This window comes from Pempheris klunzingeri, chromosome 15 (assembly GCF_042242105.1).
Source record: "Pempheris klunzingeri isolate RE-2024b chromosome 15, fPemKlu1.hap1, whole genome shotgun sequence".
Classification (NCBI taxonomy): Eukaryota; Metazoa; Chordata; class Actinopteri; order Acropomatiformes; family Pempheridae; genus Pempheris; species Pempheris klunzingeri.
The window spans coordinates 10,315,619-10,338,771 of NC_092026.1; the positions used below are offsets into that span (position 1 = coordinate 10,315,619).

A 23,153-nucleotide genomic window follows, 5' to 3' on the forward strand; every position below is an offset into this window, starting at 1 on the left:
GAATGGGACGGTACAGGTGACAGGCAGTAGAAATTAGAGAGGTGTGTGCAGGGAATAAAATAAAATACATGTGACCGCAAGTTGATAATTGACAAAGCTGCAAAGGGCATGAGTTACACAACAACACTCACCTCTGCTATCTGCTAACGAATCTTTACACGTCTGCAGGTTAGCCGCAGCAAAAAAATAAACCAAGGGGCAATGAAACAGTTATGTACCATAAATACCTGGCAGAATAAAGAAGAGGTGTCGGCACATCTGAAGGTATATCGACAGGATTGGATCTGTGTGGAAACACAGTGCTCTGAAATTACAATCCTTTTTTTATTAACCGTACAGGTTGTACATATTACTTTCACAGCGGTTAACAGTTGCTGTTAATGACTTACAGTTGCCATCTTTGTTATATACTGATGCACCAGAAAAGCTTTGTACTTTTTTTACTGCTTAAATTGATCCAGACTAAATCAATAAATTTTATTATGGATGTTTTTTTCACTGTAATTTTACATTGAAGGGGGGGTCATAGAAATACTTCATGACCATGTTGGTAATGGCAGCTAACATGTTAACATATAGAATTTGAGCACTGCAATCTCACTGTGCCATCTTAGTAGTCAATCTTCTTTTTTCACTTTCTTCCTTACAGAACAGCATATGCCACACAGAGGCCATGCTTTGTGTTACATCTATTGTTAATTGTTGAACAGAATTGGATGTTGCTTTTCTTGCAAACACAAAAGGATCACCTCAAAACAGAAGTCTCCCACATCACTGTACTGACTCCAGAATTCAATAATTGAACAAAGAAGAATATTGACAATTGTCCACGTAGACAAAGAATCCTGGTGTTTCAACCTTGAAAACTGCTTTTGGTGTTGTTGACATATATGCTGTGATGTACAGCCGTGTGTCCCCTGAAGGTGGGCCTTTGGGTTTTTCTAGACGCACAAGAAATTCCTACCTCTTGCAACCTTTTCCACAAAATTTTTGTAGATTGTGTTTATATCTGAAAAGTTAAATGTACCATTGCAGTTGAGACTTAAACAAAAATAGTTTCAATTTCACTTTAAATTGGACGCTTCACCCATAAAACTTTGTTCACATTTGCAGTTGAGCGTAATGTAACCTGCTCTGACAAACCCACTCATCCACATTCAGCAGGCTGCAGGTTCTCCATGATCACCATGTCCACACATGACAATCTGCTGTCTTACTTTGGTGTGTGTGTTTGTGTTTTCATGATGTTGCATATTTGAAACCTGCACCACCTGTTCAAAAAAATGCAATTTCCAGTAAAAACGGAGCATCGTTGAATCATGCTAACATCCATTTGATGCTCATACTTTGGCAGTCAAATCAGACAATTTAGCACAAGTTCTAATTGTGTGGCAAATTATTACTTGCCAACTATAATTTGACTTAAAAAGAAGTTCATATGTCCACATTTAGAAGTACTTCATACTGCTGGCATCTTGCCAATAGGTAGCACAACAACAACCAGGGGCAGCTCTGTGGCAAAATTATGTTTATTGCACTGGTTTTGGATGCTTCCATCAGCAACACCGTCCTCATTTTTTGCACAGCTTTGAATCCGCATTACATTTGTACTGTCCTGCAGATGGTAGTAGAGATAGAAGTACATGTCTTGTGATCATTGGGGATCCTTGTTTGGTGATCCATCATTTGAGTCTTATAAATACATTTTTTTTCTTTGTAGTTAATCAGTGGAAGGTTGTCTCTTACTATAAATCCTTAGTCAATAGAGCTGGAGTTCATCATGCCCCTGATTATAGCGGAACTAGGACAAAGCAGGACAAAACAATCAAACACAGCCGTCACATTCATGCAAAACTGGCGGTGGTTAGGTGGTGTCATATTTTAGGCTTTGGTGATTGCTTATTGATATTTCCTGGCCTCTGTGCCTTATATTACTTTAAAGTAATAGATGGAACTAATGGAGCTGAACTGATGCAGTTCAGGCTCTGGCTGTATTTTTCCTCTGACTTTACCACAAGAAGATTTGATAGAAGTATGTGGAGCACTTGCAAAATTTTGCAAGTATATAAAGAGTAAAAACCTGATACACAGGATGGAATCCTCATGTTACCCCCCCCCAAAAGGTTTGATAGGTTTAATTGTCAGGCAATGCAATACCTCATTTATTCCATTTGGGTAACTGGTGGCTACTATGTAGAAAAGGCTCCTGTGTACTCATTCATATGGATAGTGCCTGTACTGCACTTTAAGCCTTAATGTACACATGTTGCAAATAAAAATGTTGATGGATATTTGGATATTACAGCAGTTTACTTGTCTAAGCGCAGAGTCATAGATAATGCAGAAATCTGATTTACCCATACTTTGTCTACCAAACTTTGGCCTCAATAGAGCAATAGCTCTTTCTAAAAGAAAAAGAGGTAGAACATTTTAGTAGTATACATTTTACGTGAGTTATACTTTCTGGTTGTATACATAGTATCTGTAAAACATAGCTAGGATATATAAATGGAGGGTTTAACAGAAGGTGACTCGCTGCTTTGCTATAAGTCCCTCTCCTACATCATTTGCTGTTCACATTTACATAGATTCATTCCATTTTTAATGAATGCTATAGAATGTGGAGCATGCTGTATGCCATTTGATAGACACATGGATGTTCCAGGTGCCTCCCAGTTCCAATCAATGGGATTTTACACCACAGTGATTGCAATCATTTAATGCAAACACACTTTGGACTCTAATTTCTTAAGCTACATTACAGTAATATCCACGCTTTTAAGATGTGATGCACAAAATCACACATGCATTGCAAATGAGAACATACAGAGTTGTTTACTTCAACACTTTTAGCTTGTTTACTGTGTAATTCGATCAAAATATTTAATATATGAATCTTTTCAAATTGAATATTCAGTTCGATGCTGAAATCATCACGTCCAGACAGTCTTGTGCATACCTGGAGTAGTTTGTATGTGAGTGTGTGTGCATGTGTTTCGCCCATGTATGTCTTACCTGTCTGTTGTTGCTGTTCCACCCTCCTCCTCCTCCTCATCGCCAGCAGCTTCCAGGCAATGTCCATGGTCCAGAAAGATCTCCAGCAGTTTGTTAAGGCCACCCCATGAGTGAGTGGATCTAGGTTGGTCCATATGCTTTTAGCCACCCTAAATGGGATGTGAATCCACGTTCATTCATAATGAATCATCATTGGGTATTTGGCCATAAATACCTCACAGCTGGACAGATAAAATACCATCTGCCAAACACATCTAGCTTCAGGTGCAGATAGTTTTCATTCTATTATGACTGCTTATTATCTCTTTTTTCAGAGGGGCCAGGGCACTTAAAAACAACCTGAACAAGACAAAAACATTTAAAGTCAGAGACCAACAATCAAAAAGAAAACAGAATTACAGTAGTAGGGGTTACAATAGTTAAAAAATATTGCATAATCAAGCTCTAGAATCTAAACGGAGAATGAAAGAATCTAGTTAAAAGGTGGAGGCAATCAATCCTGTTATAAAGGAGCAAACTACCTGAATCCACTTCCGCCAAAGATAGTGTGTATATCTCATATATACACACTATCTTTGGCGGAAGATAGTGTGTATATATGAGATATCTTCGGTTAAGTCAAGTAAATAATGGATGGTGTTATAACTACATGATTTAAAATACAGACAGGAGGTGATTATCACCTCAGGGTCAATAAAGAAGTCTGCCCAGCATTGTCTTACAGACAACAATTAGAAGTATGATATTCTATAAGAGATATAGAGTTTGCTAGTGATGATACCGCAAGTTAGTCAAGTTGATTAACAGATACTCTAATCGACTGGTCTTTACTGTTATTAGTGCAGTTATTTAATGCATGCAGTGTCTCCACCCAAACCACCAATAACAAGCCTCTCTTTATTGTGCTTTTGTCAGCTTACACGCGCAGTTACCTCCAAATTATATGGCTGATACAGAAATGGGAATTCCCTGTATGAACATAGTGTGCTTATTGGTAATCTAAAGTGATTCTACCTGCCTGCCAATGGTCAGCAATGTCCTGCAACTTAACAGTCAGAGGCTCAACAGCTCTATGAACCTGAAAAGTAGAGCTTCATTGCTGATAGTGTGTTGGGTTCCGTTATTGTGATGTTTTCACATGGTTTAAAGCAAGTGTTGAGTTGCTTCGTGGAGGGCCCGGGGCATTATGTGACATAAAACCTTTAAGGGCAAACAGCATTTTCAGGTTTTTGTAATAGGGAACTCTTGCTTGCATTTAGATCTATAAAGCTCAGAGCAAATGTCTCACCTTGTGGTGCTGACTGCGACTGAAAATCAATTAAGCTGAGCGGACAAGTGAAAGTGGGTTCGAAGGAGCATTAAAGAAACTCATTGATTTTCTTTTAGTACAAATTACTTACTCTCAAACAATTAAATATACGGCTCAAACACATTTTTCTGTGTTCTTTAAGCCGTACTGTCACATACTGACAATGTCAAAACTAAAATACTGCTCTCTAAAGACTACAGTGTTTTTACAATAACAGTACAAGGGGATAATGCAAACAAATCACACAAATATCCATGGCAAACCACAGCATGTCAGTGAGAGTGGAAAGTAATATGCCATAAAAATATATTTGCAGTGGCTTTGAGCAGGTGTAAATTCAACAATTTCTTAGTTGTAATTGAAGCTGGACATCTGAGGATGGTCTGATGTAAAGACACAACGACTCTGGAGCAGATACAAATAGAGGATGAAATACGGACAGGACAAATTCAAGTCTCTGGTGATTCTCTGGTTAAAAATATGAAATATAGTAACACACACAGCATTTGTTAATAACTGTTATATGAAATAAAGATGCATGCAAGATATCTTTGTCAAAATGTCCCTTACATTATTAAATAAATGGGAGGTTATATGAATTTATTCAATGACTTTTTACTCTGACGTCTCAAGTGACGTGCAAAGATGTCCTAGGGAGATATGCAGTGCTACAAATACCTATCACTGTAATACCATAATGAGTTGCTTTAATTCCTAAGTGAAATGTGCAATTCAACCATAAAGTTTCACAAATAAAACCCTGCACTGGAGTCACTGTGTGTTCATTACCAGGCCTTGTTACCAATAAAAAGAGCTATGGTTTAGAAAAGCATGATTAATATTCTGCTCAAACCTCTGTAGTCATGCAGCTGTGTTTTCTCTTCGTGAGGTAAAGTATGGGTTAAATACTTATTCTGTACTGCCATCACACCACTTTGATGTTCATGTTGTGTTTTATCTCATCGTGGACATTCATTTCTTTCTATCCTCTGCGGCCATCACAATTAATTCTTTGACAACACCATTACACCTTGAATACAGCTTTCATCTCAAGCTTTGGCTCAATCTGTTCCAGCCTCTATCTACATGTTCGTTTGTGTGTGTGTGTGTGTGTGTGTGTGTGTGTGTGTGTGGATCTGTGAATTCACACATGTGAAAAGGTGACCAATTGGCATGCAAAGCAATATTTTTGCTGTGTGTAATTCTTTTGAAGATAATTCACCGGTGCTTTCAAAGTGTGACAAAAATGGATTGTTTCATTTTTGCATTTTCTGAGACAAACTCAAAATTCATTTTCAAGTGCCACCATATGTACCTGGACTCACTGTGAATGATTTCATTAATGATTGTGTGGCGGTTGTGTGTGCTAGTCATGGACTTGTAATAACAGTAGGGTGTTTCATTTTCAGTTTTCAAGTGTACGTGGTACCAGAGCACCTTTGGCCCAAGATCTATGATTGATTTTGTAGCCGTGTCATCGGATCTGCAGCCGTATGTCTTGAACATTCGGAGTTGCCAACTGATGCCTGCTGGTGAATTGGCCTGAGGGTCTCTTGAAGTAGCAAAATGGTACCGGGGGCCAGGTCGTTTACAGCTTCAGTGGTCGCTGAAGCGAAAGCCCGAGTGTGGGAGAAGTTCGGGGAGGCTGTGGAGAGGGATTTTCAGTTGGCCTAAAAGGAAGTTCTGGCAGACCATTTGGTAGCTTAGGAAGGGAGAGCAGAGATTGGCTGTGTTCAGCAGGGGAGGAGGACCGCTCAATATTGTCGGGCAGTGGAACTCTTAACCCCACGATACATCCCCTGTGGAGGGGGCAGAGTCTGAAGACTCAGGAGAAGCCTCAACCATATCCCTGGTAGAGGTCTCCAAGGTAGCTCCTTGATGGCAAGGCGCCAAGGGTCGATAAGAATTGCCATGAGTTGCTGAAGGCTCTGGACATTGTTGTTAACATGCCTTTCCAGTGTCACGTGGAGGTCGGGAACAGTACCTGTGGAGAGGCAAACCTGGGTGATGCCCCCTTTTTCAAAATAGAGGACTGGAGGGTGTGCTCCAGTTATTGGGGTATCACACTGCTTAGCCTCTGTGAGAAATTTGCCAGTCAATCTATGTTCCAACCCTCACCTATGGTAATGACCGAAAGAGCATGACCGCAGATGCAAGTGGCCTTGAGTTTCCTCTGCAGGATGTCCGAGCCAGGTCAGACCTGGAACTGGCTGGAGTTGGAGAGACCTGGGAACACCTCGAGATCCCACAGGAGAAGCTGGAAAGCATTGCTCAGGAGAAGGATGTCTGCAGTGCCCTGCTTAAGCAGAAGCAAAGGAAAATGAATGGATGGATGGATGGATGGAAAGGGATGATTACAGGAGTGAGATTGTCACTCATCCCAATAAGCACCACCCTGGTGAAACAGTATAGATTCAGAATGAATCATCTCAAACACTGGGATCCTATGGCAAGTCCATTATCACAAACTCTTGTATATGGAACAGGATTGTGCAAACTAAAATAATTTCAATTTAAATACCAGTAAAACTCACAAGGTCTCCAAAGATCAAATATTACAGTATTTCTTGCTGAATTATAAAGAAATGTGCAGAAACTGAGAAATGGGTCTTGGATTTGAATATTTCACTTGTGTACATTGTAACATATGTGTATTTGCCATTCATTCGCACATTTGTGTTTTCTGCTACAGGGCATTGCATTTGAAATGAGCTGAATAACTAAAAGGTTGTGGTGCCGAGTTTCATCAAAGATAATTTGCTGTATCTTAGAAGGAAGGTAATAGGGGGGCTATGCATAAAAAAGGGACAATAGGGATGTGACCACTCTCAAACACCCTTGAAGCCGACAGCCAGCACGATTAATGTTTCACTTCAAATCCAGTGTAGCTATAGATAGAGCCAAAACAATAGAAAATATGTAATTGTCCACTGTAATGTGAACTATGTACTGAAATGGTCAGGTTACGTACTGTATGTAATGTTGTCAAACTAGCTGCAGTCATAGTGGAAACTTAGAGCGGAATTTTCAATTACACCATGCAGTGATTCCTCTCAAAACATCATTAACTTTTTCACTTAACTCCTATTTGTCTTTATTTCAAACACCACCCCTGTTTCTCCTCTTATGTGTCCAGCAGCCAGCAAACTGTCAACCATAGTTCCACATAGATGAATTTAATTAATTCATCCAGCATTATGGGAACTGTTATGTATATTTGATTTTTCTTTTGATTTTTTTTTGGTATTTACATTTTTCAGAAATACATTCTCATACTCCAACACAAATGATCGGAGGCTGTATATAGGCATTAGGCATTAAGCTTTTTCAAATTTAGACTTCATATGAAATGGTAAAAATCATTACTAGGTAAGACAGTTGGGAATGGGAATGATTACATTTTTAAGACCTGGTTTTTGCATCACTATATGTTCAAAGCAAGACCTCCAAAATAAAGCCACGTGAGTGCATGTGTGTGTGCCTTCATCGTTTATGAACTGGGTTGTAATTGACGTCATTAATTGATTAGAGCAGCTTGGGGGATCTGGCGCTCATCATGGTGAAGCCTCCCGCTTCTCTGTCTGCACAGACGCACGGTGGTATCCAGCCTGGTGCCTCGTAGACGCTGCTGAGAGGAGGGAATATCTCTTAGATTTCCTTTGGCACAAGCACTGGCCAGCGGGGGACAGGTGAAAAAGTAATTTTGGAAACTCATTGGAACCTTAATTGGAACAAGCATTGGAAGTGGAGGACGCGGATTTTGGCATTTCAGCAGGCAATCGCCGAGGTGAGGCAATTTTTATTTTGGCCTTGTGTGCAATTGAACTCTTACCTGACGAAATTAAACCTGCAGTGAAACTACCAAACGCATGTGTAGTTCAACCAACTAATACACAGAACTTTATAGCTCATTAGTAGTCTAGTCTTTCCTGGGCAGTTTTTTTTTAAATGTCATAAGAGGCCAGTCTGGATAGTAATTAACTGAGTACCCAAAAGTGTAACTCGATCACAGGTTGCCTTGGAGCCAAAAAAGCGTTCGTAAAAAGCGTTTTTCCCTTATGGGCATGGATAGGGATTAGATTTATGTTTTCATAATGATTTGTTTATTATTATAATGGCGGTGAATTACTATATTTAATTTTATTCTCTTAATTATTTGTCTAGTATGATGAGGATGATGATGATGAGGACTTGGAGCCCCACAGCCAAAACACCTATACCTCAGATTTTCCATTGGTTTGACCTTTTAATATTGGCAGAAATCTTGTTATGCCCTTCAGCTCATGTCTTTTTGATAAGTTGATATACATTATTTTCTCCTTTCTCTCCAGTTGAGACAAAGTGTATGATTGTGTTGGTGGTTATTTAGACATTTGGTTGAAAAGGGATAGAAAACTGCTTTTTTATGAGCAAATTAATACAATCTACTAAAGCAATATATATATATATATATATATATATATATATATATATATATATATATATATATATATATCACAATAAGAGGCTCCAATGAAAGGCAAACGTTGGCCAAATATGACTTATATTAGTCACTTGACTTATATAAGCTTATATTGCTTTAGTAGATTGTATTAATTTGCTCATAAAAAAGCAGTTTTCTATCCCTTTTCAACCGAATGTCTAAATAACCACGAAGACAATATATTTTTTTTTTACAACAGGCCACATAGCAGAAATAATATAGAAAATAATAAAATATACTGCTTGTTCTACACTGCTAAAGTAACACTTGTGCTTCTCATGCAGCCATGAAAGGTTTTCTCTCTGACAAGATCATGCTTATGCATCCAGCATGTGTGGTTCTGCAGCCTGTAGAGCCTATAGAGCCTGTAGAACAGTGAGAGATTAAGACAGATGATGTAGAGTCAACAGAGCAGTGTTCACATTCTCAGACTGTTTCACTTAATGATTTCATTTTGATATGGTTTGATATGGTGGCACTATTACAGAAAGATCCCAAGACATAGCTGTGCAAGTGAGAGTTTACCTATCAAGTTAACAGTCAGCAGCAACAGGTGAGCACGATCAGTGAGGAATGATACAGGCCTGTGTTTTGATAATAATGTGTTAATAGAGTCTTAATCTTGAGTCAAACACTTTGGGAAATACGGATGTGTATTCGTGTTTGAACACAGTTGCCATTTGTTGTATACTAGTAGTCGTACAGCTGTTTGTTATTTAAATTGGAGATTACACGTAAAATCTGTTGCTGAAATACTGCTAGAATTCAGATTTCTGTAAATTGGGTAATGTGGCTGACAACTATAGTACATTCGGATGTGTTTATTGACCCTCATGCCATCCACTGATCAATGACTGTCAGTCACCATCTGACTTAGGCTGCTGAAGCAGAATGAAAACATGGATAAGGAGAGTGTCGATGATGTGATCCCATGGGTAGCTTAAAGAACTGTTAATGTATCCATCCTCTCTCTAACCGCATATTTCTCTTATGAATTGTTGTTTGATTCAAAGCCTGGAATTTTAAAATCCCAATAGTAACAGCTTTCAATACAATACTATGATTAGTTTTCAGATGGCGCTGTTAGATGAAGACATTGCATTCCACTCCAATATACCTGTGCCATTGGATATAACAGTGGCTGTGGTCTACTCTATTTTTGGTGAGTAAAGTCGACAAAAAAATGTATTTCTTCAGATGCGATAGAGAGTAAGTAACATTTTGAAATGAACAACAGTATGAAGCAAGACAGCAGTGCGAAGCTTCGGAAGCTTCTTTGACTGTATTACTAAGTGATATGTATTCCTTTTCCATCCATATGTAAGACTTGCTGCGTATATGTAGGCCTATCACTTTCATGAATATTTACTTTAAATTCTATACCTTACCTGCACAAGTCTGTCCTCCTCAGACATATACATAATAATGCAAAGAACCAGCCATTGTTCTTTACTGCTGTGTTTTGCTTTGAGGGACTGATTCATACTGCTCATGTGGATTTAAATGACTCTTCAGCCTGGCAGAATTATATACCAATGTAAGTGTGTTTTGGCTGCTGTTGGAATTCTGTTCAAGTCTGTAGTGATCAGGAAAGAAATGCACCTCGCGAAGCTGCCAAAGTGTTAAACTTTACATCTGACCTCAATTTAAAGATTACCTGGGATTGCACTGCTTTGTTCACCATGAGCTGGCTAAATATGTATACACATGGCTGTTTAATGTCAACCACTGTTACGCCGCCTTAGCACGTTCACAGACATCTACTGTGTTCAGATATTACAGGTATTTTCTCATCTTCTTCCCTGTAAGAGAGCAAATAAGTGAAGATCCCTAAATGTTGAAGTACTGCTTTAGATATGCAGTCATTCTGATAGCTTGAGACAGTCACAGAAAAGCCAAAACCAATTCCCTCATATTAGCCCCTAAGCCTTGAAGCACATGATGAGCGCTTGCACACATTAAAGAATTTGTTGTTTTTCCTGCAGGAGTGTGCTCACTGTTTGGAAACTGCACACTGCTGTACGTCTCCTACAAGAAAAAGCACCTCCTGAAGCCGGCCGAGTACTTCATCATCAACCTCGCTATCAGTGACTTGGGCCTGACTCTGTCCCTCTACCCCATGGCGATAACTTCAAGCCTCTACCACAGGTACCACCTGGCAGCTACTGTAGCATCAACAGGTATCAAAGTGAAGAAAACAAAGACAAAGTGACTGTTCTGACAACGAGAAAATAGAATCCTTCAACTTTCATGTGAAACACGTGCTACAGGGAGGATTGTTTATAGGTGTTGCTTTTGAATCAGACTCCCTGTCACATTTCATGGTTCATTTAACTATATGGTTGGCTTGCTGTATGATTACCTGTGAGTTCACAGAAATGGAGTGTCATGCTCATGCTATTCTGCTTCATGCGTTTCTCTCTCTCACCTTCTCCTTCATTGATCGTCCTTCGTTGTCTTTGCTTTGCGCTGTCCTCTTTCTCTTTCTCACACCCCCTCGCCTTCCCACGCAGGTGGCTGTATGGAAAAACCGTGTGCTCCGTATATGCTTTTTGTGGGATACTGTTTGGCATCTGCAGCCTGACCACTCTAACCCTGCTAAGCATGGTGTGCTTTGTGAAAGTATGTCATCCGCTCTATGGTAAGTCTTCAAAGAAGCTATTTTTGCCCAATGAAATGACAATCACACCCCTAAGTGGCTGATTGTTGATTTATCTGTGGAAAGAAACGGGATGATAATCCCTCCATGAAGCACTGCACATTAGCCTTCCTTTGATGACTGACAAGTCCAGGCGCTGCACTCAATATGTGTTACTTGTGATGTTGGTTAGTGCAGTGCAATGGTGCCTTCTATTTTTAACTTCAAGAAATTGTGTTTTCCCAGACAGTGGCGTTAAAGGGTTTCTATGTAGAACACTCAATTAGCATCACTTAGTAACATAAAACCTATACGAATTTTTGAGCCACTTGATCAATAGTTGTAGATTTAGCATTAAAATGTTGACCTGCAAAAATATCTGTGCTCTTTAATTGTGCTTTAATGTGTCACTGTGGTATCTCTGTGGCTTGAAGTGCTTAAACTAAGTAAATGCTTAAGTTCCCATTTTCTAATTTATTACCGTATTTTTGACATATTAATGAATAACAATCGTGTCAAAATCTTTCAAGTGCATGAATAATAAAATTAATCTGTCCTCTCAGGGAACAGGTTTAACTCTGTTCACGGCCGTCTGCTCGTTGCCTGTGCTTGGGTCTATGCCCTGCTGTTCGCCTGCTCTCCATTGGCCCACTGGGGGAAATATGGACCAGAGCCTTATGGCACCGCCTGTTGCATTGACTGGCGCCTGTCCAATCAGCACACCACAGCACGCTCCTACACAGTGGCACTGTTCATCTTCTGCTACATCCTCCCGTGCTGTGTTATTGTAGCTTCCTACACAGGCATTCTGGCCACAGTGCATGCATCGCGTAAGAATATGGAGCAGCATGCATCGAGGCAGAGACACATGAGCAGCATCCAGATAATCATCGTTAAGGTGAGAGGTCATGGCTTCTACACTAATAAGTGCTTTTACATTTTCTGCTAGAGCCCAAATGTCAAGTATTGACTTAGAAATAACATTTTCTAATAACCACCTGCTGTTAAGAAAGACATTTGTGAGCTTTGCTGGACTGCTTCTGTAGTCTCATTCGCTCCCTCAGTTTTTTCCCCACCTTTGCATGCTTGCCCTCGTCTACACTCTGCCTCAGTATAATCACACCCCAGAAGAGTATTATAATCCACTTCTATACACACCATCATGCAAAAATAGAGCTAAGCCTGAAACTCTGAGCTGAGAGTCATATTGGTTATACCTGTGATTGGTGGTACAAATTACACTTACTTTCACCCATCCAATCTTTGACTTATTGTGACTTTAATTAAATCAAATGAGACAGTCTGATCAGTTAAAACTAAACTGACACCGCGTGCAGATACAGTAATGTGGTGCTGGGATAAAATATCAGAGGACCTCCTTAGGAACAGGAGTACTCAGGGGAGCTCCTCACTCCCATTTGTTGAAGCGATCAGCAGTGACCTCAATAGATCCTCCAGTGATGCAGCTTCTCATTAGCAGGAATTGGCTTTGGCTATACTGTGATAGATGAGAAGCTACTTTGGCTGTTGTCTTTGCTGATAAATGGTCATCATATACCCTTCTCTATAAGAATAACTCTGATTCATACAAAAAAAAGGCTGCACACATAGCATCTGACTGATGTTAGTCAATAAACCATTCAGGTTGTGAAGGTAGATGCTCAAATTCAATCAGACATACCGGCCAGTCACTGCTTAGATTTTATCCAAGTCTGGTGATATTCTGTGTTTTTCTTATTGTCACCAAATGGCATGAAAAGAAAAATTTGAATTTGCTCACTGTTAGAAAAATATAGAACACCAGACAAGACATATTTTCTAAATGCACTATTTTGTGAAAAACACCAAAAGCTGATCAGTAACAAACACTTTTTCCCCCTGTGTGCTTTTCTTCCCACAAGCTAAGTGTTGCTGTCTGCATCAGTTTCTTTGCGGCATGGAGTCCATATGCCGTGGTGTCCATGTGGGCTGCCTTTGGACACATTGACAACATCCCTCCTATGGCCTTTGCCATGCCAGCCATGTTTGCCAAATCCTCCACCATCTACAACCCAATCATCTACCTAATGCTGAGGCCCAACTTCCGCAGGGTGATGCGCAGGGACCTTGGTACTCTTTGCCACGCCTGTCTGAAGGGCTGCCTTTGCTCCGAGGGGCCAGTTAAGAAAGAGATCAGGGTGAGACTTTGCACAATCCACAGACAGACCAACCAGTTCCCTTCATCAAACTCCTCTGCTCAACCTCCTCTGGTAGCATTAAAGAGCCAAAGCTGTGAGAAGTGCAAGGATGCGTTCGAATGTTTCAGACACTACCCTCAAATGTGCGGCGTCACTAAATCTGCTGCCAATGTAGACTCCTCTAAGGATCAGGACACTCCAGTTCCCCAAAAACATAAGCAGAAGACTCAAAACATGTATGACAAGAAGTCTCTGCTGGCCAACAGATGTGCCAAAAGGAATTCAGAGTTAGACAACTTCCATATTAATTTAGAGATGGTTCCAGGGCATGCAAAAGTGGCTTGGCCTTGATATTTCTCTCACTTTATAATGTTTACAGAATATCTCTGGACATATTGCAGGTTATGTTATTTCAGATGTGAAATTACTTAATCTATATTTTCAGGAAATCTTGTTCAGGAATGTACCACATGCTCCCTAAGTGTTTGGGCAGCAGCCATGTAATTTGCTCATTTTACGTCACCCATTGTGCTTTATTTGAGCTAATATGAAGGATTGAGGTTATTCGCGGACAGCTACAATCTCAGGGGTGTTTGGTTTACAACCCATGAATAATCTAATTATGTTGCAAAAATCAAAGTTTAAAAAAAAAGATTTATCATGAGTTTAATGCTCAAAAACCCACTTAACTGCTTCATCAGGACCACGTGGCTGATTAGGTGCAGGCTTTACGAACTTTGCAGGAGTGGAGTACTCAAAAAATCCCACAGCAGTCGAAATGATACATACATGTGTTTGTTTGTTTGAACCTCAGACTAAAGCTGACATGATGCACTTTTAACATATTGTTTTGGACAAATGCTGTACAAACACTTGATATTATTTTTTACAATATTTACATTTACATTTTGCTGATAGCGTTATATTAATAAAACCTGAGATCAACCTCAGGGAATCACACTGGCTGGGAACAAGGCACAAGAGTTTACCACGACTGATGATTACTATTCTGCTATATCTGGAGTTTCATCATTTTAAGTCGGTTTATCGTGGCCTGGATCATGGCTTTTTTTGTGAAAAGTGTACAACATGCACTTGGTGATTTCCATAATCAGACCTCAATCGTAAGAACGGAGAGTCGTCTCATTTCAAAAGCTGTCCTTTACTATGCCAGACCAAGTATTGTTTACTCTGACCACTGCGGGTACTGTTTTTAGTTTATGGTGCTTGATCAATTACTACTGTGTAGAACACAACGCTGCCGCGTAATACCATTATGATGGCGCTTAACAATATTGTCTACCTACCTGTATTATGAGAACTAATTTATTAGTAGAATGATGATGATTATTATTGTGTTCATTGAAAATTGTATATTTCTGCACTTGACTATCAATATTGCAGTTTATGTTAATTTTTTAATACAGAAACAGAAACGTAACAAACCAATATGACCCAAAAAATGCAGCTATCGATAAATTCATTAGTGGAGAAAGACAATTAAGTTCATGGTGTCTGTAATTGCTGTGCATAAATCCATTGGGTAAAGTCAACATGACTGGAATGGGATCACTTAGGACCAAATCCATCTTTAACAACTGAAACTACTGTTTCAGCCACTCATAGAATTATTACCCTCTTAATGGCTTATCCCATAGGAGCACTGTTATTTCATTTTATCCAATTAAGATACTGTTGGGAGCAGCACGGTGGTGCTGTTGCCTCACAGCGAGAAGGTTCCACGTTTGAGCCTGCAGGGTTCTTTCTGTGTGGAGTTTGCATGTTCTCCTTGTGCTTGTGTTGGTTCTCTCCGGGTACTCTGGCTTCCTCCCACAGTCCAAAGGCATGCAGCTTAGTTTAATTGGTGACTCTAAATTGCCTGTAGGTGTGAATGTGAGCGTGAATGAATGAATGTGTTGGCCCTGTCACTGACTGGTGACCACCTCAGGGTGTACCCTGGGCCAGCTGGGATTGGCTCCAGCCACCCTGCATCCCTTAAGGATAAGCGGTATAGACAATGGATGAATAAAATATTGTTGTTCCACCTGTTTTTTTTTTTTTAAATTGCATGTCATGTTCTTGGTTTTATGTTGCGAAACGTACTGCTTTTGATCAACAAATGTACTTAATTAGATTTTATCTATCGAACGACAGGGTGCCATTTAACAGCATCCCTGTATCTGATAGAAAACAGGTGTTGTAACTGTTAAGAAACTGGAAAGCCGGTCCAGATTTGTATCCCAGGACTTTATCATTAATCGTCCATGGCATGGAGGGATTAATTATCTTGTGTTTAGTGAAGAGATTACTAAACTCACCAGGCAAAAAATAACAGCAGTGCTTTTTTGATTTGCAAAACCATATTATCAGCACATCTGTAATCCATTAAAAAGTCAATTAAAATGTGATTTCAAAACAGTATTTTCAATAATCACAGCAGAAGGGAAAATTTTACTTAATTTCAGGAGTATTCTGAAAAGTTAACAAACAAGCTGCTGTTTAAACTCAAACACTTAAAAAGTCAAATCAAAAATTATTCATATTCTTCAATGTACTGTCTGTGTAAAGATGTTTGTGTATGAAGACAATATGAGTTTTTTGAGTCCAGTTTCATATTTTACTGTTATTGTCTGTGTTCGGTCAGATTTGGTGTTTTTACTGGGTCGTAAGTGGTGGATAGAGACTTGTTGACCCAGTTCTGTGGCTTGTTCCAGTCGCTTTGAAGTGTAATGTGCTTTTCAGTGACGTGATATTCAGTGTGGCTCAATTACACAACTGTACACAGTATATACTACATACTAATTGTATTAGTATGTTGTCTTTGCAGTTAGTATACGAAAAACAGCATGACATAATGACCGTTTCACGCTGCCAAGAAATGAAACCATAGAAAGAATAAAGAATGTCTCGCCAACTAAACTTCACAAATGCATCAAGACATGAAAATAATTTTTCAAGTTCAATTGCTATTTTTTGTTTTCTGTTGTGTTCACAAATCTTTTTTTTTTTTTTAACCAACATCTAGTTTTTAATTTTTTCCCCCAACAGTGAGTACTGCTCCATTTCGCTTTTTTAGTGTGCATACTAACTTTTGAATATATTACATTGCATTATATTTTATATTTTTTTATATTATGTTCTAACACCAGCTTAGATGTGTGTAGTATGGAATTGGCATACAGCTACAGTCTGGATCTGGTCAATGTCTAATCTCAGATGTTTAGAGGTGACAATTGTTATTAATTCATTCATATCCATTAACTTGTTGCAGGGAAGAACCAGTTATAGTGTATATATGTACATACAGTTTTTTCAGGATGTCAAAATTGCTTTCCAGTAGATCCAGGATTAGGGTAATTGAAGAGGGAGAACAGGGGATGGAGTTTTTTTGTGATGCTGCACATTAGTCTACTATTGTGTTGTGAGATCTACGTCATGACAGAAAGACAGGTACACGAAGTTACAATGAATATTGTAATGAAACGGAGCAAAACACAAACACATCTCCAAGACGAGATAATCTTTGGATGGTGAGAGAAGTAGTTTGTAGTCCAACATGTTTGATACAGTACATCGCAGCAGCTCATCGGTTTAAAAGTAACAAGATTCTACAGTAAACCCACAAACTGAACTCTCAAACAAGTAGCTATATCATTACTCCCGCACCTCTACCGTAATTAGGAGAAATGGAGCCTCATAATCTACAGCAGCTCTCAGATAAGGAGACAGAGTTCGACTTACTCATGAATATATTATCTACTGACCCCTGCTGGACACATGGATGACAACAATAATAAACAAGCATCGAGGAATACTGCAGCTTTTTTGGGTTTCTGTACAAATATTTCTCCTCTGCAACTACTTTTGTTCCCAGCTTCTTACAGACTCATCGACCTTACCTGTTTGGTCATTATGTTTGTGTTGGGCTGGAATAAAAATGTTTACCAGACCCCATGTGACTGTCACTGAGTTTGAGTTCATTATTCTGTTAAAAGCCACAGTATCCGTGCACAATATCTAATATGCAGCCAGCCAAAACCAAAGGGAATACATTTTTTTGGTTTTTGTTGCAAGCTCAGAAAACGTAGAAAGTCATTCAGAAGGCGTAAGGCAAATCTGCCCAAGTTTATCAGATCGAGGGGAAAGAACCGCAGCTGTCCAGTATTTTCTGTATGACATCTACCTTTACGTTGCCTTCAAGGGCTCGACAGAGCTTCCCGATTGTGCAACCAATACTTCCCTTCTTCATTTTCCAAAGCTCCAGCATCTGGTGCACCATCTCTGGGAGGCCATCACGGCAATAGTCGTGCTCAATGGTCTCTATTTCCACGCTGGTCAGACCCAGTTTCCGCGCAAAACGCTTCCATTTGGTCCCAATGTTTTCCCTCAGCAGATCCAGGTGCTCCTCAGTCACAGCATGGTCCTCTAAATGACACAAAAGATAAATCTATTAGGGCAACAATGTGTTCAGCTCCGATGAGAAATTGTTCTAAGTTTAACCGAACTGCATCCCAAACAGTGTACTGCATTATTTAACGTACTTAGTGCTATTGCTTATAAATAACTACTACAAATGAAACGATAAGTCGATTAATATGATCAGCAGCTATTTAAAAACTCATGTTTATGTTTGGATAATTTTTCTTTTCTGATTTCACGCTCTTAAAAGTGAGGATTGACGCTTTACTTTTCTTATATAACAGCAAATTGGATTCTTTTTTGACTGTTTGTCAGATACAACAGTATATTTGGAAATTGCACCTTTGGATCTGTAAACCAAAGGGCAGTTTTCACCATTTTCTGACATTTTACAGCAAAAACCATTAATAAAAATAATTGTTACTTGCAGTCCCAATAACTACTAATCAAGTATTCAGACACAACCATCATATCTGTTCCATGAACGAAATGTTATGGTTTACCGTATGTCAGAATGCCTTCTTTGATGGTGGAGTTCGATGTAGATAATAAACTATGGGAAGCCTCGTGACCTCCGATGCTCATTGTGTTGTTGCTTCCAATCTGGATTCCGCTGGCATTCTGAATGTACAAAGATCCTGGTGCAAGCACAAAGAAAACATGCCTAAACACAGTCTCTCCCATACAGTACATGCCAGCCAGAGGAGCTGTGAACATGTAGAATTTACTCAAGAGATGCTTCTCCAAGAAGATATGTTGATATGTACCTGGATCTTGTAGTAAGCTGCTCTTGCAAGGACTCAGGAGACGCCCAGGACCGATGTCAGGTGCATATGTATCGGACACTGGGTAAGTTGGCCAGGACTGCTGGCGGTCAAAGTGGGAATGTGGATGTTGCTGGTTAAACTGTGGTAGAGAAGGGGTGCTGGCAGACATTGGCAAGTGGGATGAAGTAGGTGTGGAAGAGTTCATGGACTCATAGAGACCAGCGGTAGGGCGACAGCAAGCCTCTTCCTGGCTGGTGGGCTGCACCGGCTCAGCTTTTGTCCAGGATTGAACAGAGGATGCACAGGAGGGTCGGTCTTGTTCTCGTTGCCTGAGAGCGTGATCTGAAGTGCTGAAGTGGGTTTGCAGGGAAGGATTGGAGTGTTTTTGAGGGTAGCAATTAGCAGCGTCAGGCTGGTTCTCATGGTTCTCAGAGTTATAGCTACCAAATTTGTGGTACTGAAACTCTCGATCCAGTTTCTCCTCCAAAGGAAAAAGGCTGCTCACTGCCTTTGCATCTGTCTGAATAGACCCCATAGATGGCTGATACTGGATATCATGCAGGTCCTCAATACTGGCTTCAACGGGCACAGATACACTTCTGTCTGAACTCACCAAAGGAGCAGGGCAATCTGTTAGGTAAGGGGAGATGTTAAAGCAATAAAGAAAATGTTCTCTAGTCTGAAGATTTAGAACATTAAATGCTAAAAGTTGTCCATTAGAGTGTGTACAGTGTATCCAGGCTGTCAAGATGCCCAGCAGTGCTCACCTGTTGAACAATAATCATGAGTCATTGACAAAGATTTCATCTTCTCAACAAGTTCTTCCGGGCCTTCATACAATCTCTGCATTACAAAAACAAAAAACAAGCACACAGAAAATCGTGATTATAAAATACATAGAATTTGCATCTATCTAGCTTTATTTTAATCTTAGTATATTTACTGTGCACACAAGACAACAGTGCTACATCAAATCTTAAGGAAAATATATTTACCCTCAGTTCAACTAAGTCTTCCTCTACATGCGGTTCAAGCTTTTCTTTGTAGAACGGAAAGAAGACATTGTACCCCTCTGCAAGAGAAGAAGAGGATTCAGATAATAAACTGAAGGGGTCAAATAAGAAAGTTTAGATTCAGTGTAACTCTATAACACAGTGACAAAAACTCAAAAACAGCCAAGAGCAAAAGCAAAATTCTACTGTCAAGCTAAATTGCTGTAATGCGTCATTACATTACAAGTCTTTTGGGAAATTCAGCAACTACATATCTAAGAAAATGTTAGGAACTGCCTGCATATCTAAAACATACTTCTATACACACACACACATATAGAGAGAGATATCTGTGAAAAGCAACAATTTTAAATATTTAAAGTTTTCAGCCGCCAGCAGCAACATTATAAATATCATGACATTTATCTTCAAGATGCACAAGTAACTAGCACAGACATTAAATACAATATTGTAATAAACTCAAGCCTTGAATTCGAGAAAAAAAACAAAACAGTGAAAGACTTGATTGTTACAGTGTTATTCTGTTGCTGTCTGATTACATTAGACTGTGTCATATTCCACTGATCCAGATTGGACGGTATGCTTTTGTGTTTAAAATACACACACATACGCATACATAAAAGTGCACCTTCAAATGTTGGCCGTTGCTGCAGATTGTGGTCCCAGCACCTCTTCATAAGCTGAATTATCTCTCTGGGTGTGTCGTCTGGAATAAGGTCCTCTGCCGGTCGGTCACCGTTTCGGACACATTGGCTCATCTGGTCTTCACTCCTTGCATCTGGACATAGAGAAGATTCTTACTTTAGTTGTCTGCATGAGGTTTACTTAATGTAGTTAGAAGTTATGAATGAGGCCTGTTCAACTGGTAAACCAGTAAATGATCAGTGCCTGACTGTCTTGTTCGTAGCACTTGAGCATGCTTTGGCATCCTAACTCACTTGCATATGGCTCTTCCCCTGTGAGGATGACCCAAACCACAATTGCAAAGCTGTAGACGTCAGACTTCTCGGTGGAGGCTGTGTGTATACTCTCCAGGTGTTCAGGAGCCATGTAGCTCAGTGTGCCGGCACCTCTCGCCCCAGATGATTGCCCTATACGACTCTTCCTGCGAGACTCCTCCTTTGTGAGTTTGCTCCATGTCTGGCAGGTAGCCAGGCCAAGATCTGCAATCTAGAAAACCGAGAGGAAAAAATACTTAGACAACAGTGATTGCACACAACTTGCTGCCAGAATCATAATGCCATAGTGTCTGACATACCTTGATGTGAAATTCCTTGTCCACTAAAATGTTTTCTGGCTTGATGTCCTTGTGTACGACTTGTCTTTTTGTGAGGTACACCATCGCTTCCAAAATCTCTAAGATGATCCTGCCCTTGATGGATATTGGCACAGGGACCTAGGGACAGTGAGAATTTTATATATACTAGTATTAATACTTCAAGTTATATAAAAATACCTCGATATGAGTAACTATGGATAAAAACTAATGGAACCACTGAAGTCACAGATGTTCCCAATGAGGCTAAAGATATTAAACCTGCTGACCGTCTGTAGCATGACCAACAGGTTGCCTCTGGGGATGAGCTCCATAACTAGCGAGCAGTCTCTATCCTCCATGATCACACCCAACAATTTGACCACCCGCTCATGGTTCAGGCTTGCCATGATGTTCCCCTCCTCCAGCAGTGACCTTTTACTCTCCCTGGAAAGTATAGCAAAAATAGTGAGAACCCGATGTCTGCCATTTAAGTGGCATAATCTGCATAGTGTTGAGTCTTAAAGGCAGGACGCAGGGATGCAATGATCTGATTTACTAGTACTTTTTTTTGGAGCAGATCAGATATCAGCAGTGCTGTGACTGATTCACATTAAATACACCGTCTTGGTCGATGTCAGTGTTTCTGCTAACAGTTACACTAATTTAGACAAAACACAAATCCATGGCTTAATGTTATATTATATAAAAATCATGTAAATGAATTCCACACTGGGCAGCACACATTTTAAACTTCCACTTATTGGATCAGTACTCTCTACCGCAATGCCTGAGATATTATGAGTGCAGGTATGAGGGGAGAAAATGTCATATCGGTGCATTTCTTGCAGGACACACAGGAAATCAGAAGCTGAAGTCACATATCTGAAATTCCATGTTAAAGCTGCAAAATAAAATAAAACTGACATTAAAATGTAAAATAAATAAATAAAATAAAATAGGGAGAGTAGTGCAGAAAACAGAAACGTTGTTGCATTTGATCCTAAAAACATGTTGGACCTACATCCGCATTTGAGATGAGCTCAGGTCTTTTTCTGGTCTCTGTTAAGAAGGAAGTACTTGGAAAGCAGTGCATGCTTTTTCATAGCCTGGGGACGGACAGTGCTAACCAAACCAGGCTTTAAAAAAAAAATTATTTTACACAGGCAACACTGATCCAAACATGTGTCTCTCTCCATCTCATTGTGTAGAAAAGGTCGATCAGTCTCAGTGAGTTGTGCAGAGAAGTGTCCTGCCAGCCGGGCACATGACTCGAGTTAGCATTTAGACGAAGGGGAATACCCAGCTTACTCCCCAGAGTAACAAATACACACTGAACTCACTCGTTGCGAAGAGGGCCCGTGTACATAGTCTTCAACACCACCTGGCCCAGGGTCACATGGTAGCACAGGTAAACTTCTCCAAACCCTCCGTAGTCCAGGGGCTCTTTCCTGATGAGGTCCCTTGAGCTCATGTGGAAAGAAGACTGCGGCGCGCTGGCCATCCCTGTTTTAGGAGCAAACAGCACAGCTAAGAGAGATACACGGCAGCTCAGAGGAGCTCATAACAGCAATGTGGTTAAAGCCTGGACGCTGTCAAATACGGCAAACGCAGATGTGCCGAGGAGAGAAACACGGAGAGTCAACCAAAAGTTCAAAACACTTTGACAGACAGACAGACAGACAGACGGTGTCGGCTAGCTTAACATCTGTGGTGAGGCTCGACAACAAGACCAACTAAGTGCTTGTAAAGTTAATCGAGCTTTTCGCCAAAGAAAAAAAACTTTACACACCTAATTCGCTTTCACTGTAAACAAAAACTGGAGTGAGACAGATACCGAAAAAGTGCCGCACGGTCCAAGTATCGTTTTATAGTTCCGGGATTTCCTCGACGTCCGCGTTTAAAAGTGAAACCTGACAGGCGACGTGAAAACTACAAACAGCCTCACGAGTCGATAACAGATCAGGGTGGCTGCCAACTTCAGGTTTTTGTGTCTGGAAAAATGATTCAAACGCACTCTTTGACAAAACACAAACGCAGGATAAGATATTCAGTTGTTCTCCTCCTAATTTAGTTC

At 40.0% G+C, this 23,153-nt stretch overlaps 2 protein-coding genes across 2 annotated transcripts; one reads left to right on the top strand and one right to left on the bottom strand.

Moving 5' to 3' along the window:
- Positions 1-9,881: 9,881 nt before the first annotated feature.
- On the top strand, positions 9,882-13,973 carry opn7a (opsin 7, group member a). Its single transcript, XM_070845693.1, has 5 exons — positions 9,882-9,969; positions 10,793-10,955; positions 11,321-11,448; positions 12,009-12,343; positions 13,347-13,973. The coding sequence occupies exons 1-5, from the start codon at positions 9,882-9,884 to the stop codon at positions 13,971-13,973; spliced, it is 1,341 nt and encodes a 446-aa protein (XP_070701794.1).
- A 3,135-nt stretch (positions 13,974-17,108) lies between these two features.
- ripk1l (receptor (TNFRSF)-interacting serine-threonine kinase 1, like) lies at positions 17,109-22,964 on the bottom strand. The gene is made up of 11 exons (XM_070844755.1): positions 22,869-22,964; positions 22,420-22,582; positions 21,367-21,523; positions 21,080-21,217; positions 20,760-20,991; positions 20,450-20,599; positions 19,804-19,880; positions 19,576-19,651; positions 18,809-19,438; positions 18,545-18,679; positions 17,109-18,047 (listed from the first exon to the last, which is right to left on the bottom strand). Exons 2-11 carry the CDS (start codon positions 22,578-22,580, stop codon positions 17,752-17,754), a joined length of 2,052 nt encoding a protein of 683 aa, XP_070700856.1. The 5' UTR covers positions 22,581-22,582; positions 22,869-22,964; the 3' UTR covers positions 17,109-17,751.
- Between the last annotated feature and the right edge of the window lie 189 nt (positions 22,965-23,153).

Excerpts from the sequence above, each read along its gene's own strand:
- opn7a (XM_070845693.1), top strand. The coding sequence starts at position 9,882 with ATGGCGCTGTTAGATGAAGACATTGCATTCCACTCCAATATACCTGTG. Across the intron at positions 9,970-10,792 it reads TGTGGTCTACTCTATTTTTG|GAGTGTGCTCACTGTTTGGA; the intron begins GTGAGTAAAGTC and ends TTTTTCCTGCAG. Across the intron at positions 11,449-12,008 it reads AGTATGTCATCCGCTCTATG|GGAACAGGTTTAACTCTGTT; the intron begins GTAAGTCTTCAA and ends CTGTCCTCTCAG.
- ripk1l (XM_070844755.1), bottom strand. The coding sequence starts at position 22,580 with ATGGCCAGCGCGCCGCAGTCTTCTTTCCACATGAGCTCAAGGGACCTC. Across the intron at positions 19,881-20,449 it reads GCAACGGCCAACATTTGAAG|AGGGGTACAATGTCTTCTTT; the intron begins GTGCACTTTTAT and ends CTTCTCTTGCAG. Across the intron at positions 19,439-19,575 it reads TCATGATTATTGTTCAACAG|ATTGCCCTGCTCCTTTGGTG; the intron begins GTGAGCACTGCT and ends CTTACCTAACAG.